This window comes from Eumetopias jubatus, unplaced genomic scaffold, assembly GCF_037043125.1.
Source record: "Eumetopias jubatus isolate StellerSeaLion01/CBP00866 unplaced genomic scaffold, mEumJub1_p1.0 scaffold_5, whole genome shotgun sequence".
In the NCBI taxonomy this organism is placed as follows: domain Eukaryota; kingdom Metazoa; phylum Chordata; class Mammalia; order Carnivora; family Otariidae; genus Eumetopias; species Eumetopias jubatus.
The window spans coordinates 10,967,993-10,986,187 of NW_028274811.1; the positions used below are offsets into that span (position 1 = coordinate 10,967,993).

General features: G+C 44.2%; 1 protein-coding gene and 1 pseudogene across 1 annotated transcript in view; both read right to left on the bottom strand.

Annotated features, from left to right (window-relative positions):
• Positions 1-3,261: 3,261 nt before the first annotated feature.
• On the bottom strand, positions 3,262-3,630 carry LOC114200738 (adenosine 5'-monophosphoramidase HINT1 pseudogene; annotated as a pseudogene).
• A 12,095-nt stretch (positions 3,631-15,725) lies between these two features.
• Positions 15,726-18,195, bottom strand: part of TRIM36 (tripartite motif containing 36) — a 32,999-nt gene continuing 30,529 nt past the window's right edge. The window contains exon 10 of the mRNA XM_028093035.2: positions 15,726-17,840. Coding sequence (XP_027948836.2) covers positions 17,486-17,840 — 355 coding nt within the window. The 3' untranslated portion in view covers positions 15,726-17,485. The remainder of the gene's footprint in view (positions 17,841-18,195) is intronic.

Sequence of the window (18,195 nt, forward strand, 5' to 3'; positions counted from 1 at the left end):
TTAAACCCAGGTCTGTGGTACCCAAGCCACCCCCAAGATGTCCTGGTGCAAACAAATGAAAACCTCTGTGGTCACTAGTGTCTAATAAAGGGTCCGCCATATTCACTACAGACCCAGCGAGAACAGCTGCCATGTGATCTTCCTGAAGCCCCCACTTGTACCTTTCTCTCGCCTATGCTCCAAAACAAGGATATAAAAATGAAACCAAATAAACTAGAAGACTGTTGCATTAGTTCTTTCACTGTGAAATATTACATATAAGAACGCACATAAAACAAATGTATAGTTTAAGGAGTAAATTAAAGTGAACGCTCCTAAAATCACCACCCAGGTCAAGAAATTACTAGCACTTCGGAAGACACCTCCCTGGCCATTCCTTACCACTCCTAACTTCTTCCCTCATCCCTACAGGTAACCCTATCCTGACTTTTATGGTAATGGTTTCTCTTTATATTTCGGCACCCACGTATATATCCCTAAACAACACGGTTAAGGTTATTCAATCTTCACTGAGCATCTAATATGTGCTAGTCTCAGTTCTAAGCACTTGAAATTAATAGTAATAAAGATCCTTCCCCTCATGGGGTTATGTTCTAATAACTTCAGGTTGAATCTGGTTCTGAACTTGATATAAATGTCATACAGGCATAGAGAACTATTTCTTTTGCACAACACTGTAAGATTCATTTACTTTGTTGTCTGTAGTTGAAGTTAATTTTCACGGCTTTCTGTAGTATTCCATTTTACAAAGGTTTCATTATTTACTTTATTCTATTCCTGATGAACATCTGGGTTATTTCCAGGTTGGATGATTTTTTTTTTTTAAGATTTATTTATATGAGATAGAGAGAGAGGGTGTGCGTGTGGAGGAGGGGAAATGGACAGGGAGAGAGAGGATTGCAAGCAGACTCCACACTGAGCTCAGAGCCCGACGCAGGGATCAATCCCAGGACATGAAGATCATGATCTGAGCAGAAACCAAGAGTTGGACGTTTAATTGACTGAGCCACCCAGGAGCCTCACGATGAGTTTTCTAGTACCTGTATCCAGATGGACAGGAGCACGAAATCTCTAGGACATATACCTATGAGGAGAACTGCTAGGTTGTTGGGTAGGCAAATCTTCAAATTATTATCCAAAAACAGTTGTACCAATTTACCCTCCCACTAGCAATGTACAAGCTCCTACTGATCCATAGCCTTGCAAATACTTTTTATTATCAGACTTAATGTTTTTTAAAGATTTCATTTATTTATTTGACTGAGAAAGAGAGGGCAAAAGCATGGGAAGAGGGAAAGGGAGAAGCAGACTCCCTCCTGAGCAGGGAGCCCGATGCAGGGCTTGATCCCAGGACCCCGGGATCATGACCTGAGCTGAAGGCAGACGCTTAACTGACTGAGCCACCAGGTGCCCCTATTATCAGACTTCAAATTTTTAGTCAATCTGATCTGTGATATCTCAATGTGATGCTGTTTCTCCCTATCCTTGAACATGTATTGGTCTTTTAGATTTCCTCTCTCATAACATGTCTATTCAAGTCTTTTACTCACTGACAGCAGAGGGGGTTAGGGGGTAGGAGGGCAAGCAAGCAAACCTGATCCGGAGTCTATGTCTGATACTTCCAGGGGACTGCCAGTCTACAAGTCAAGACTGCCATGCCGATGTTAACGTGGACGTGGTGATGTGACTGGGTCCGGACTTGGCGGAGCACCTACTATATGCCAAACACTATGCCAAGCAAACTACGGAGGGAACTCATCTCAAGATGTCCTTCCAAGGTCACTGCTCGAAGAAGAAACACAGCAATCTAAGAGTAACTTTCCACCACCTCATCCCATAGACTGGTCGAGCTCGAAAAATAAAATGGTTCAAATACCAGGAAAAAAAAAAAAATCTTTTCCTTCAAACATATTCTGTATTAACACGACACTTAACCACCAGACAAGAAGCAAAACAGAAGGAAGAAAAAAATCTTATTTCCCCAACCTACCGAGATCAAAGGAATGCTCATGTTACTGAATAGAGCTGAGATATAAATTCCACTGGCAACGGAACTGTAGAGAATCTTCTAGAGAAACTGGGGCTTTGTGAAGGTAACACTCACTGAGTACTTATACACAAGGCATACATTACTTCAAAACCCTACCCATTTTTGGATGAGGAAACTGGCTTTGAGAGGTCATGAAACTGTGCCAAGGTCACCCCCTAGGAGGAGCAGGTCTGCTGTTTGAACTCAAGCCTCCCTCGCTCCGGAGGCAGAGCTCCTTACACGGCACCAGGATCCCCAGGCGGTGGATCCAAAAAGCGTGCCGAATGAAAACATTGTTGGCAAAAATCCAGGAGAGCAACTGAGTCAGGATTTAAGTGGCACTCAGTTAGGGAGGTGGGGAGAATTTACCAGAAGCCTTCCAGAAGTGGTATAGAGATTTGCTGACAAAATTTTCTAGTGCACTCTGATGAGTGATTGAAGACACCAAATGGATCTTCTAGATTATCTCTCTGATGCATTTTTTTTAAGATTTTATTCATTCACTTGAGAGAGAGAGAGAGAGAGAGAGAACACAAGCAGAGGGAATGGTAGAGGGAGAGAGAGAAGCAAGCTCACCGCTGAGCAGAGAGCCTGACGCGGGGCTCAATCCCAGGACCATGACCAGAGCCGAAGGCAGACGCTTAACCAAAGAAGCCACCCAGGCGCCCCTGCACTATTCTATCTTGTAAGATTTGTAATAGGGGCACCTGGGTGGCTCAGTCAGACAAGCATCCAACTCTTGATCTCAGCTCAGGTCTTGATCTCAGGGTTGTGAGGTCAAGCCCCACGCTGGACCCTGCATTGGGCGCCACATTACTTAAAAATAATAATAAATAGGGGTGCCTGGGTGGCTCAGCCGTTAAGCGTCTGCCTTCGGCTCAGATCATGATCCCAGGGTCCTGGGATCGAGCCCCGCATCGGGCTCCTGCTTGGCAGGAAGCCTGCTTCTCCCTCTCCCACTCCCCCTGCTTGTGTTCCCTCTCTTGCTGTGTCTCTCTCTGTCGAATAAATAAATAAAATCTTTAAAAATAGTAATAATAAATAAAAGATTTTTTTTTACTGTAAACCATGCAACATTGTCTTTTTATTATGTATGGGTTTTAAAAATTATTTCCTCAATCTCTCCATACACAGGCAAAAGTAAGTATACTGTTTAACATACTGGAACTGGGAAATATTGACCATTGCCTAAAGAAGGGAAAATTACCCTTAAAACATGCTTAACCAGGAGGTCAATTCATCTGCCGACCTCCAAGAATATGGAGATGAACATGACAGACAGACTGTCCCCCATCTGAACTTTCATTCACCACCATTCGATAACCCTTCTTCAGGCCCAGATCAGCAGCACATTTCTTGCCAACAATCATTAAATGTCCAAGAAGACTTTCATCATCTTCTTCTGCTACAGAAATCTGAGATATAGGTTTCTTGGGTATCACCAGAAAATGAGTTGGTGCTTGAGGGGAAATGTCATGGAAAGCAAGACACTGCTCATCCTCCAAAATGATTTGGGATGGGATTTCCTTGCGAATGATCTTCCCAAAGGTCGTGTCGCCACCAGGCCGCGCGGCCTGAGCCTTGGCGATCTCATCTGCCATCTCGGCCTCCCTCCCGTGCGGCCGCCCGGGGAGAAGCTCAAGAGCGCTAAATAAAAGATTTTTAATAGCTTGTCTTTTGATAAGAATTGCCGAGTTGGCAGAAAAAGTGTTGAAAAGTCCCTGGGAAATTGCACTTTATTTATGAGGTACCACTGGGCCATACACATGTCCGTGTAAGGGTCTACACCTGATTCCAATGTGGGGGGCGGGGTTCTTCACACATCCAAGTGATTCTCTGGATAAATAGCTGGGTGTCTCCAATTTAACTCAATTCTGACACTACCTACCCAGACAAAGCATCAGATTCTACAGTTCAAGGTATTAAAAACAAAACAACAACAAAGACTAAAAAAAACAAAACAAAAAAAACCCAGAGGCCCAAAATGGTGTCACTTAAACCCAAGTTCCCAAACCAGTGCTTAATACATAATCTAATTGCATTTTTTACCTCCCCCAGAAATGTTGTCTTAACATGTCAGTCAGGAATTTTTTTCAATCCGCACCGAGTCCACACTCGGTTCCTTTCCATGCCCCCAGAGAAAGAGATCATCTGTGGGGTAGGAGACCTTGCTATTTCCCCCTAGAAAGCAGCCTCACCTAGAACCTTCCTTTTCTTGTGCTAATAATTCCCTTGCCTTATGCTCCTCCCATAAAAACTTTCCCATTCTGGGCGCCTGGGTGGCTCAGTTGGTTAAGCAACCGCCTTCAGCTCAGGTCATGATCCTGGAGTCCCGGGATCGAGTCCCACATCAGGCTCCCTGCTCAGCAGGGAGTCTGCTTCTCCCTCTGACCCTCTTCCCTCTCATGCTCTCTGTCTCTCATTCTCTCTCTCTCGAATAAATAAATAAAAAAAAAATCTTTAAAAACTTTCCCATTCTGTACAACTCCTCAGAACTCCCCTCTACTTGCTGGATTGGGATGCTGCCCAATTCATGAATCATTCAATAAAGCCAATGAGATCCTCAAATGTACTTGGTTGAATTTTGTTATTTAACAAAGGGCCCAGTCCTACAAGACTGCCTTCTCCCCATTTCAGAGGCCAATCACAAGTCCAGGTAGTCACCTGTGGTTCTGAGCCACTGGCTATCAATCAGATTCCCATGACCCCCCTCCTTGGGATAGATGAATTTGCTAAAGCAGCTCACAGAACTCAGAGAAACATTTTACTTACTGGATCACTGGTTTGTTATAAAAAGATACAACTCAGAAACAGCCAGATGGAAGAGATGCATGAAACAAGGATACCTTTGGGAAAGGGGCACAGAGCTTCCAAGCTCTCTGAGCATGCCACTCTCCCCAAATTTCCATGGGTTCCCAACTCAGAAGCTCTCCAAACCCCTTCCTTCTGGGTTCTTACGAAATCTTCACTATATAAGCATGGTTGATTAAATCACCGGCCACTGGTCATTTAACTCAATTTCCAGCCCCTAGAGGTGGGGTGGGGAGGGGCTGAAAGTTCCAACCCTCTAATTACCTGGCTGGGTCCACCAGCAACCACCCCCCATCCTTAGGTGTGATCCCCAAGTCACCTTATTAACGTAACAGAGGGCATCTTTGGTGAGCTCTTCCCTTAGGAAGTTCCAAGGGCTTAAGAGCCCTGTGCCAGGAACAGGGACAAAGACCAAATGTGTATTTATTATAAACCACAAAGTCACACCATGGCAAATTAGCAGTTATATAAATGGGGTTGGGTCTCAGGGGTCTAGGCTGGACACACACTGTGGAACCATTGTCAAAGAGGTGGTTACTGAAGTCAAGTGCAAAGACGAGAAGATCTAAGGGAGAGGGTAATGTAAGTCAGAGTTCCATTATGTCGGTAATGTCAATTAACAGCCTGGAATTGCAAAATCCTGAAACCCTAAAAGCAAATACAGATGGTCTAAAATTACTCAAAATTCTCTCCCAGAATGTCAGCATGAGAAAAAAAATGCCATGATCTAGATTCTCTAACCCTTCTCTAAAGACGTAGCTCATCTGTGTAGAAGAGATCGGATCTGTAACACATTTCCTCACATTGGCAATCCAAGCCCCCTAGTAAAGACCATGATGGCCTGCCTAATTACAGTCGCTATTTTTACAGCACATGTGAGTACCTGTACCTAATGCTTTAGTCTGAGCTTGTCATCCTGCACCCACCTCTTCTACTAATGCAAAAGCATATTCCCCAGATGTCTAGATCCAAATGAACAGTCACTGAATGCCAAATGGAGCCTAATGTCCTTATATCACAGGGAACCCAGATTGGAAAGACTTAGAAAAATGGCCAGTTGGAGAACAAACTGGGGAGGTGGGTGGGGGATGGGTGAAACAGGTGATGGGTACCAAGGAGGGCACTTGTTGTGATGACTGAGTGTTCTATTTAAGTGATGAATCACTAAATTTTGCTCCTGAAACCAACATTACATGATATGTTAACTAATCAGAATTTAAATAAATTTTTTTTTTAAATAAAAGGCCAGCAGGGAAAAAAGGGTCAACATCATGGATCATCATAATTTAAGAATATTAAAGCCCATAAATTAAGTCTAGGTCAGCGAGTTACATTCCTAGATTGATTGGGAACTGACATAATTTTCTCAAATAATTGAACTTTATTTCATGTATCTCCATCACCAAAATATTTGTCCTGGGGCTCCTGGCTGGCTCAGTTTGAAGAACATGCGACTCTTGAGCTTGGGGTTCTGAGTTCTAACCCCCTGTTGGGTGTAGAGACTACTTAAAAATAAAATCTTAAAAAAAATTTTTTTGGACCATGTTCAATGTGATGATTTTTTCTTTGCCCCAAATCACATACGGAGGTTAATATAGACTGAAAATCTTTCTCATTTCCATAAATAACCTTTTCAAGTATCAAGTAACATCAGTGGTCAAACTATATACAAATGAACTGTGGATAGGTTGAAAACCTGAAGAGAGGTTTTTGTGTCTTTTGGTTGAATTAAAATGGATGAGGCAAAAAATTTTGCAGGGGGAGAAGCAGTTTTCTCCAACAGAGCTTCGATGAGACTATTTCAGATAGGCAAGCTGGAGGGACGCCATTTTAGGAAGGCTCCATGTCCGCTGTTTTTCTGCTAGACCTATTTACTCATGGTCTAGATTTTGCCTCTGAATAAGCCAAGAAGCCATGTTCCAATTCAAGGGGTAATCAGGAAAGTTATTGATGGTCTGAGTTTCGTCCAAGACCCCAAGCACCTGATAACACCTCAGAAGAGCCAGATCCTAAATATGTTCCAGAACATTCGCTTCAAACAAAAGTTGACTGGCATCAGGACCCCTACCTTCGGTAATTTATGGAGTAATACCCACTGTTCACCTGACACTCACCTGTGATCAGACCTTGCCTTGAATTCCTGAAGGAATACATTCCCTAGACCCTTTTCTAATATAAACCCCTAACCCCAGGCAATGATAACACTTATTCTTCTCTTGGTTCCCGAGTCTCCCAGACACTCCATCTATTCTCTGTCACTCATGCCACTGGATAAAGTCCGTTTTCCCTTTTCTGGCTCACACTGGAGTTCTATCCTGGGTGAAGCCAAGGACGCTCTTGGCTGGTCCTGTGGGACCCTCCCCTGGGTCCCTGTCCTGCCTGCCTCATATTCACACATAAAAATTTTTTCAGGGGCACCTGGGTGGCTCAGTCGTTAAGCGTCTGCCTTCGGCTCAGGTCACGATCCCAGGGTCCTGGGATCGAGTCCCGCATCGGGCTCCCTGCTCCTTGGGAAGCCTGCTTCTCCCTCTCCCACTCCCCCTGCTTGTGTTCCCTCTCTCGCTGTGTGTCTGTCAAATAAATTATTTATAAAATCTGTAAAAAAATAAAAAAATAAAAAAATAAAAATCTTTTTCAAAGAGGGCTTCAACCACCTCCTTTTAGACCTCAGACTTTCTAAATGGATTAAGTTCTTCTTTCCAGCTTCTCTCTTACCTCTGGCCAAAGACCCTGCAGGTAAGGCATCCCTGATGGGAACAAACTACCCCAGCAAGCAATAAGGACTGCCCCGAGCCAGCAAGACCCCGCGTGACAGACCCCAAGACAAGGATCGACGGGACCTTTTTTTTTTTTAAAGACTTGATTTATTTGTCAGAGAGAGAACACAAGGAGGGGGAGCGGCAGGCAGAGGGAAAAAGCAGACTTCCCGCTGAGCAGGGAGCCCAACACCAGGATGGATCCCAGGACCCTGGGATTCATGACCTGAGCCGAAGGCGGACGCTTAACTGACTGAACCACCCAGGCATCCCTCATGCACCTGATCTTTGTCCTGCGTTTTCCTTATATAAACCTGGAAGTATTTCAGCGCTTTGGACACAGTCCTTGAGAGGCCAGTCCGTTGCCTTCCTGGTGTTGGCCTCACTGCAATAATTCCTTTCCTGTTTCCCCACCACTCCTCTCTGCCTTTTGATTTTTTCTGCAGCAAAAGTAAGCTCTACGCCCAACACGGGACTCAAAATCACAACCCGAGATCAAGAGTCACATGCTCTACCGACTGAGCCAGCCAGGCACCGTCCTGGCTACACTTTCTGAAGCAATTTATATTTTAGGGGAAAGGAAAAGCATGAAGGGTAGTATAGAATATGAATCAAGACAGATTTGGGGGCACCGTCACCAAAGTACACACGTCTCTGCTCATGACTGGACAAGGTGCCACCTAACGGTAATTCTAGACTCTGTAGATAATTATGGAATTTCCCCTAGGTAAAATCCAGTAACTTCATCCACTTTAGAATCGATCATCTATATCTGAAAATGGCCTATGAATACGTCTTACCACCAAATCCTCGACAAATCAACTTGCATTACCAACTTCAGAGTCCTAGTTTGCTTTTGAAAATACTTACATGCTGAGTCCACTAAAGATCTCGAAAAGACTTGAGAATTTCTTCTCTTCCCAATTCACTATGCCTCCCTTTCCCAAAACTCTGAGCCCTGGGACACCTGGCTGGCTCAGTCAGTGGAGCATGCGACTCCTGATCTCGGGGTCATGAGTTCAAGCCCCACGCGGGTATAAAACTTACTTTAAAACAAAACAAACAAACAAAAAAAACCTCTGAGCCTTGAAAAACTCAAAGGCTTTCAGAGGCAGAGCAAATAACAATGGTATAAAGTGACCCTGAGAAAGAGGATTGCACGCCCTGCCCAAGAGCAGGAAAGCATTGAAGTTTTCGTTGTTTTGTACAAGATTGGTATTTTTACAGACAGGGAAGCGTAACATATGCAGACACATTCCTCCTTGGAGTGGCCACTCTGAAACCCTGTACCTTGGTCAGATTATAAGAGGAGGGGCGCCTGGGGGACTCAGTCGGCTAAGCGTCTGCCTTCAGCTCAGGTCATGATCTCAGGGTCCCCGTGAGGTGGGAAACAAAAGCAGAAAAATACTAAATTTTCTTACTACCTACAGCCCACTGACCGTCCTTGAAACAGGCAGAGCGACATTCCTCTAGGGACTCAGCTGCCTAGATGTTGATACTTGGCTAAGGGCAAAAAAACAATCCTAGCCCAACCCTCTCCCCCGCTCCCAGATCCTCTAAGTCTACTTTAACATATAAAAATGCCTTTGGAAACTCCCTTTCTCTCTAAATCCCAAGATACATGTTGGTAATCATCCCCCAAGCATATGGCTCACTGATACACATCTGAAGGGTCTCGTGACTAAGGTTTTATTAGACCGTAATAAATGACTTTTCCCAACAATGGCTAGCCCCCTCAAGGTCCTGGAAATCTTGCTTCCAAAATTCCTTAGAGACTTAACACTATCTCTAACCCCCTCCCCCAATTTGAATGTATATAATGGGCCACTCCTCCTGACCCCAGGGTAGCTCTTTCTGCCCACGGGTCCTGTCCCGGTGCTTTTTAATAAAACCACCTTTGTGCACCAAAGACGTCTCAAGAATTCTTCCCTGGCTGTTGGCTTTGAATCCTAATGCTCTTATCTACATCACTTGGATTGAGCCCGCATTGCATGGGGCCCCCCGCTCAGTGGGGAGTCTGCTTCTCCCTCTCCCACCGCCCAGCCTCCCCTGGCTCGTGCTCTTTCTCTCTCTCTCTCTCTCTCAAATGAATAAATAAAATCTTAAAAAAAAGTGTAAGAGCAAAGACTAGAAAATCTAACCATCCAACAGTGAAATTCTCTGCTGTCATTAAAAACTTGTTTTTTAAGATAAAAAACATTTCCAATTACTGTCATTTTAAGGGGCTTAGTACCCAATGAAACTGCATTTCAGCCTCTCCCAGAAAGGTCTTAACCCCATCCGTCAGTCAGGTGTGTTTCAATCAGTGCCTGGGAGTCAGCCATTCAGGGGGACGCTCTCCATCCCCTCAAAAGAAGATAAGGTCATCTACATGACAACACCCCTTGCTTTTTCCTCCTAGATGGGAAGGCAGTCTTACCGGTAAGCATCCTTTTCTTCCGCTAAAAACTTTAACCCACCCTCCTTCTATAAAATCCTTCCGCTTTGTACCGTCCCTCTGCTTGTCCCACGAGATGTTACCCAATCCATGAACTGTTTGATAAAGCCAATGATCCCCAAACTTAGTCGGTTGGATTTTGTTGGGGTTTAAAAGATTTTGTTTATTTGACACAGACACAGAGAGGGAACATGAGCAGGGGGAGTGGCAGAGGGAGAAGCAGACTCCCCGCTGAGCAGGGAGCCCGATGCGGGGCTCGATCCCAGGACTTGACCTGAGCTGAAGGCAGACGCTCAACAACTGAGCCACCCAGGCGCCCCTGGATTTTGTTTTTTAACAAATGATACACTCTCCTTAGCAGTGCTGGAGAATTCAAATAAGGTCTCCGATAACGCAGTCAGCCTAGTCTCTGGAACACAGTAGTCAATACACGGCCAGCTTCTGAAATGATCGACCTTTATCGAGGCAAGTCTTTTAGCTGTGGGTTACATTTTGCAGCTAACACATTCTGGTGTCCTTGGGGGCCACAGGTCAGGATCAAGCAAATTCTACTCACACTCTGAAAGACACATGCTGAGATTGGCTGATTTCCTTAAAAGGCTGCAGAGCCTGAGAACCTCTGTGTTCTTTTGGAAGCCTCCACATTTATACCGTACGACACAGGATCCGGGGAGTTTCAATTAAATGTTCGCCTAAATGCCCAAGCTTTTAATACTGCAGTAAAAGAAAATTTGGCCCTTACCTGTAAATCTCAGGAGGCCTACTTTGGAATACGGCTCCCATTCCAGTCGAGCCGGCTCCATTTTCACCGCAAACGAATTCTGCTCTGGTACCTCTCATCCCAGGTCCCTTAGACGTCTGAAAGCCTAGCTAAAGCCTACCCGGTGAGCCGGGGATCAGCCGCCTTGGCCGCACCTGGAGCTGGTTAGCCATGCAGACGCTCCAGTCCCCGCTCAGCCCTACTCAATTAAAACCGGCATGTTAACCGGATCCCCAGGTGAGCCGCACGCCTTTAACACGTGCTGTGGCTTTTTAATTAACCAGTCCATCCCAGCTCCTGGAGCAGCCCGAGAAATCCATGCTGACCTAAATTTCCCTGCGAAGCTGATGCTTGACTCGGACTAACACGGACTACCTAAGACCTTTTCCTCTGCGTGTTATGAGCGCTGGCTCCTTGTTATTTGATAACAAAGAAAGATGCCTGGGCCCTATGATCTTGGTCTCTCAGAATCTAGAGTTATCTGTCCGAATTCTACCTCAAGTGATTCATGTACCTCTTCCAGTTTGGCTTTGGACGTGAGAGGCAAATAATAGCAGGTGAACGTACTATTTACGATTCCCCTGGTACAATCGTGTATTCGAAGATATTCTGATCATTCCTAAAAGATATCTGTGGCGTTAAAAGACCATTTTTGGGACTGCAATTGAAAAGCAGCATGGGTGGGGGGCACCTGGGTGGCTTAGTCCGTTGACCGTCTGCCTTCGGCTTGGGTCATGATCCCAGGGTCCTGGTGGGGCTCCCTGCTCAGTGGGGAGTCTGCTTCTCCCTCTCCCACTCCCCCTGCTTGTGCTAGCTCGCTCTCTCAAATAAATAAAATTTTAAAAATAAATAAAAAATAAAATTAAAATCACACAGGTATTAAATGACAAAACTCACATATGAATCCAAAGCAAAAACCCACACCAACCACCCCTACTTTGGACACGAGTTCCATAGAATCACACAGGCAGTAAATGCTGTGAGAATTCCTGCTGCCAAATATAAAACAATTACCTAATTTTGCCTAACAAGGTAGCACACCAACTTTCCTCCAAACCTGTCAACTCCCACTAGATCACTGCATAAGACTCGTACTGCAATGTACTGACCTCTGCAGCATTTTACAAATGTCTTTAGGCTTCCTCATCACCCAACAATGTGAAGGCATATTAGGTACATTTAAGAAGGAATTCCAATGTCACACGTGAGGGGCACCTGGCGGGCTCATCGGGAGAGCGTGCGACTCTTGATCTCAGGGTTCAGAGTTCAAACCCCACCTTGGGGATAGGGATTACTAAAAAAATAAATAAAGTTTTGGGTTTTTTTTAATGTCACATGTTAAAGTTATGAGCAGAACTGGCAACTCAAGAAATTTTACCAAGAAAATCATTTCTGGGCTACAGATACTTCCTCAATTATCAGATGTGCTTTGCCTGAAAGTGGAGATCAGTTAGGGCAAAAAGAATCAAAATGGGGAAACAAATTAAGGAGTGACAAAGTACCTTAAAACTCTCAAACTTTATCACATATTGAATCCACTCACCACATACCATAAAAGTTCAACTTATAAGCGATTTTCCAAGACCATGTCTTCAGCCAAGCACAAGGTACACTCCATCATGTAAAAAAAAAAACAACCAAAAACTTGTTTTGCTTAAGAGTCAAGGTGTTATAAAATGAAGATCTGAAAAAGATACTAATTTTATGGATCCATCATTGCAAAAATACTTGTTCTAGTTCCAAGATGGCAACATCCTAACTGCCTCTTCCTCTTGAAAGTCATCCCCCACCCCCACAAAAAAGAAAATCACCCTGAAATAAAAATACACAGGAAACTGAAAAGCCAACTCCAACTTCACCCCAACCAGGAGACCTGTGTAACCATTAACGATGCGGACGTGAGAGCAGATGGACGAATGGCAAATGACCTGGTGGAGGAAAGTCAAATCTGATGAAAGCTTGCAGAGGGAGCACCCTGTGAGCTGCAAGCTGATTTACCCACGCAGATCCCCGGCAGGCTCAGGACCCGCAGGGACCACATAGAGGAAGGCAGCAGAGGGTCCTAGGGCTGGAAAGCAGGAGGGATTCGGGGTGCTGGGATCCCACAGTGATAAAAACTGGATACAACTCTTGTCTTGGTGGAGCTAATATTTTAGAGGATGCAGACAAAAGTGAAATGTCTAAGTGCTTCAAGAAAACAACTCACACAGGGAATGGGGGGTATGGCCTGTTGGGGGGAAGGACACAATTTTAAAGGAGTTAAGGACGGCTGGGTGGCTCAGTCTGTTAAGCGTCTGCCTTCGGCTCAGGTCATGATCTCAGGGTCCTGGGATCGAGTCCCGCGTCGGGCTCCCTGCTCAGCGGGGAGCCTGCTTCTCCCTCTCCCACTGCTTGTTCCCCCTGCTTGTGTTCTATCAAATAAATAAAATCTTTAAAAAAAAATTTGAAGAGTTGTTAGGGTTCTTGCTGAGAAAAGATCAAGGTGAAGGATTGTGTGGCAACCTGGAACAGCAGGAATTTGCAAAAGGCTCACGCTTTTCTTTTGCAATTGAGAAAAAGTGACGGTGCAAGGGCTTGAGAGAGACATTATTAGTGCTCGCCCGGATCTGGTGGTCTCCCGCCTGGGCACTTGGAGAAAACCAGATTAAGTTTCTCACTGCCACGCCTGCCGGTTTTAGCACCACGCAATTAGTTCGAGCTAATGAAACATGAACGCAAATGATGTGCTAGGGCATTTGTAGCTGTTGGGGACTTTCCAGCCTCTTTTTCTAGAAACTATGTAAACTTGCAACATTAGAAACCCCGTGCTAAGATGGCATCGCAAAGCGTAGGGAGCATGACCCTCGCATCGACCGCGGAGGAAAGCCAGGGCTGGGCTACAAGGGATTTTGTGAGAGCCAAAAATCCATATGGTTAAGTCCAGAGGTCTCAGGGTTTCTTAGAATTTAGTTATGCAACTAATAACACACGGCTAAAGGAAGGAGACCAGGCAGGAAGCTATTACAGTGACCAGGTGAGAACGCTGGCGGTACCACACAGGCGGGACAAAGTGGACTCTGGAGCGTCTCAAAGTGGAGCCAAGAGACTGTTGGAAGGCTAGTGTAAGGGATGGTTAACCGCCCCCCCAAACCCCGGCTCCCACGTCCCAGGCCCCTCCCAGCTCTCCTGCCCGCCTGGCTCACCAGCACCACTCATTCCTTCCAGAAGTCAGGAGGTGGAGCTTCCGAAGAAAATTGGAGAAGTGACTCAGGGACAGTTAAGGGCACAGAGATCTCCCAGGTAATGGTTTTCTAAGTCTTCTTTTTTGTGTTTTATCATTTCAGGACATCATAAATACCCTTATTTAAGCAGTCCGCACAATGGCCAATAGCCTTTTCCTCCTCAAGTACACCAAGCTCCTTCCCAATTGCACCAACTGTTCTCCGTTTAAGCCACCCCCCCAGACCCCCCCACCAGATGCCTGCTTCCCCATCTCCACCCCAGGATGATCCCTGCTGTCCGCATCTGGAGGGCCCTTGCTGGGTGGCCGCCAGCAGGGTTTAGTCAATAGGCAGCACCAACAGATCCAGGGAAGAGTATTTCTGACTCCCTCCGTGTCCTGGTGCCACAACTCGGGGGTTAGCTGCCTCTCATGGTGAACCCAACTCCCACTAAGCAACCCTTCCTTAATGTCTCTCTCCCCCCCCGACATCCTGGAACACGATTTCCCCTTGCTGTCCTTGCTCTAGAGGCAGCAATTGCTTCGGGTGGTGGCTTGTCCTTCCAGGGCCTCACCATTGCTTGTTTCACCATTGCTCATCTCTCTAAGTAACCCTTTCATCAATGTTTCAACGGAACCCTCTAGGGTGAAGGCTACTTCCTGCCAGTATGCTCACCAGTTCGTGCTCTCAAAGCCTTCTTGAGCTCCTTGTTCTCTCTACCCAGCATGCACGTCCCTTGGCTCTTTGTATGGCCAGCTCCTTCACGGTGAGGTGTCAACCTTCTAGTGCCTCCTCAGAGGGGCATCCCTGACCGCTGCCAAGTCTGAGCCCCCTCCTCAAACACTCTCTAGCACTTTCCACTTCCTCAAAAGGAAGCTCCTAAGAGCAGGAACCTGGCTGGGCGGTCTTGGTCACCTCATACCCAGTACAACAGCTCAATGTCTCAGAAACAGCGGGAGTTAAAAACTTTCTGTAAATAAATGAACTGGGTTCCAAATCAAAAACGTAACCAAATTCCTTCAGGTTTATTTGTTGAAGCAAGAGAGTTCTAAGAAAAACTTCAGTTCTCAGGATGTTAATCGCCATTAACAAGACGGTAAAGATCCTCTAAAATGAATGCACACCTGTCTGGTCGAAATTTCTTATGCAGATTCTTGCCTTTAATGCTTGGTTCTCCACTTTCTGTAGCAAGGCCAGGACTGATGATATTCCCACATGGGACACACTCCCAGGGTCTAATCAGATGACGACCCAGAGTGTATTCAGTGCCTCGGAGATAGCTCTGAGTCCTCCTACTTTTCCGAAAGCAACTGCGAATATGAGAATTAGGTTACTATACAGTATCACGGGGATAGCCTGGAATTGACTTTTTTTTAAAAAAAATGAAGACCCATCAAGCATGAGTAACAATTCATTGTGACACACAACTCCTAGAGCCTGATGCCCCAAGAGTACGAATGTGAACTAAAGGAACAGTCTTCTGATCAAAATCGGATTATGGAGCAGAAAAGGAATAGGAGACAATCTGAACAATTAGCTGAGGTAAGCTAATTTCACGTTAAGCTGTTCCAATATCACTTCGACAAGAGTTAGAGCTAGTAAGTACATGCCCAAAACAACTTTACGTAAAACCTTAGCTCTGAGTTAATATATTCAGCTGAACATCTCTTTAACAATTTGTCTCCATTTTCCACATAAATACACTGAGAATTGCCAGGATGCAGTTCAATAATTACACTTATTTCAATTTTTATTAAAAACGAAGGAATCCAGGAGAACGATTTCTATACAACTATACAAGGTTTTACGCGCCTTCCCTATTCCCGTTAAAGCTTTATGTTTAAAATGTCTACAGGGTATGTGCTTACACAGGCTTGAGACTCAAACCTTACCCACACGTGACTTCAGCAGCCTTCATGCACAATGATCCACGTTAACACTGCGGATGTGTTTAGTTCAGCCTATGTCGTAAAGTGCTATTCATCGGTGGGAAAGTAACAAAGTCTACGCAACACTGAATTTCACCACAGTATCTCCTACTTGGGTTGGGGATAAAAAAGCTAATTTGATGCTACCAGCCTGAAGAACAGACTTCCACTTAAAAATATATATTAAAAACTAACAAGGAAACCAGGTAAGGCCTAAGATTTTGGTTGGTCTATCAAAATAGGTCAAAAGCCTTTCAAAATCATGAGTGCTACAATGTATAGCAGTCTAGCTTCTGAACATTTTAACTTCTAAAAAATAAGCAGTTTAAATAAAAAACATCTAAGTAAAAGGCATCTTTCAAAAATGAATGTAAAAAATTTCAACTAAAGCATTAATTCTGCAAATCAAAGAACTTTTAAATGGGTACACACAGTCACTATGATTTTCGTTATTATTCCTAACAACTAAATCTGTCTTTTACTTACTTTTACAAATGCTTATTACCAATGGGCCACAGAAAATAACATCCAACTGACCAGTTACTCCATATTTTAGAATAATTTAATGACATTAAAAAGAAATCATGAACTTTCCAAACATGTAAACATAAGCCAGGACAATCTGATATATATAGTATCAGTGCCAAAAAATGAAAATCATAAATCATAGGACATGATAAGAGGGCAAAAGAATATGCCAAATATCAGTGAATCGTCACTAATATTTGTGAAAATAAATTATTTGCTATAAGCTCAGATAATCATAGAGTAGGAAAAATTGAAGACAAATTTTACATGAAGTGAAAAGTTCCGTGTGTTAGCCAAGAACTCTTTGTTCCCTGCAAAAGTACAAAAACAGAAACAAAAACAAAAAACCATGTTTAACTACTACACATGCAGGTGTGGAACATGACAGCTAAGGGAACTCTTCAAAATATCCTTAAAAATACAATTTGAAGTCTTAAAAGAAAACGAAAAGCAGTATTCATTTTCCAGGGAATATACTCTGAATAGCCATTATACACCTCAAAATACATAATTTTCCATTTAAATATACTACCATTTCTATGGCCTTTTTACCTATCCATAGGTTTGTTTTCCTATGAAAAACATGCGAGACACAAGGCTAAGTATGAATTCCCACCCGTAAGGCATCTAAAAAAATCAAGACAAACATGATACAAAATGAAAAACCAAACACAAAAGAAACATAATAAATACTTTTGTATCCCCCCCCCAAAAAAGAAATATAAGTATCAGCAACAGGGCTGACATAAATAAATTAGATTTCCTGTTCGTAAAAAAAAAAGAAACACAATCCAGTTACAGAGTTAAGCATTTCAGAGTTAACCAGGAGAAGAGTGTCTCTACTCCCCTGGCTTGTGCAAGTCGGGACGACGACACGGACGAGGCAGGACTGTTTGGGTTTTCCGATTTTAAGAAAAAACACACACAAAAACAAGTGTGGCCACAGACTACTTTGATGATATGTAATTAGTTACGAAGGTTAACACCAAGGCATTATTCTGTTTCCCTTTTCCACCTTAAGTCACAGATGCTTAAACTACATGTGCTCTTGGTATTCTAGGTACTTTGCCGTGATGTGTTCCTCGAGTTGAATTCCTCCACTGCCCATTAATGCAAATGCTGGGTACATGGTGTGCGAACAGTCCACCTGGCGCTCGTAAAGGCATTTCATGTGATCCATGTCATAGAAAGCCACTCTGCCTTTATCATAGTCAAGGAAAACCCCTATGCTCGTGGGCATGGGGAGAACTCTGTTCTCAGGTTCGTTGGCGGAAGTGGCGGACTTGGGGATGAAAAACTTCTTCATGCCTATGGTGACCAATGTGAACGGCTGTGAGGAATCAAAGCACGCATCTTCGCTTCCACTGTCATGGCCGCTGTCTTGCTCGTATCTAGAACGCAACACACGAGAGTCTCAGCTGGGTCGCCAGCCACAGGCCTTCGGCTGGCCTCAAAACATTGTCACAAGATGCTATACATCACTTTAAAATTAAACCATACATCAAAAACTTTCTATTAAAACAAATCAGTTAAAAACATGACTACACACTGCCATTTAGAATGGTACCAGAGACTCAACCCCATATTCTGTGTCATGAAATATCATAAAACATCTATATATACATGCAGATGAGAAAAATAATAAAAACCTGTAAAATCAGGACTTTGGCCTATCAAAACTGAAGTGAGGAAGAGGTGCCTAACTGGCTCAGACTCTTGGTCTCGGGCTCCTGAGTTCAAGCCCCA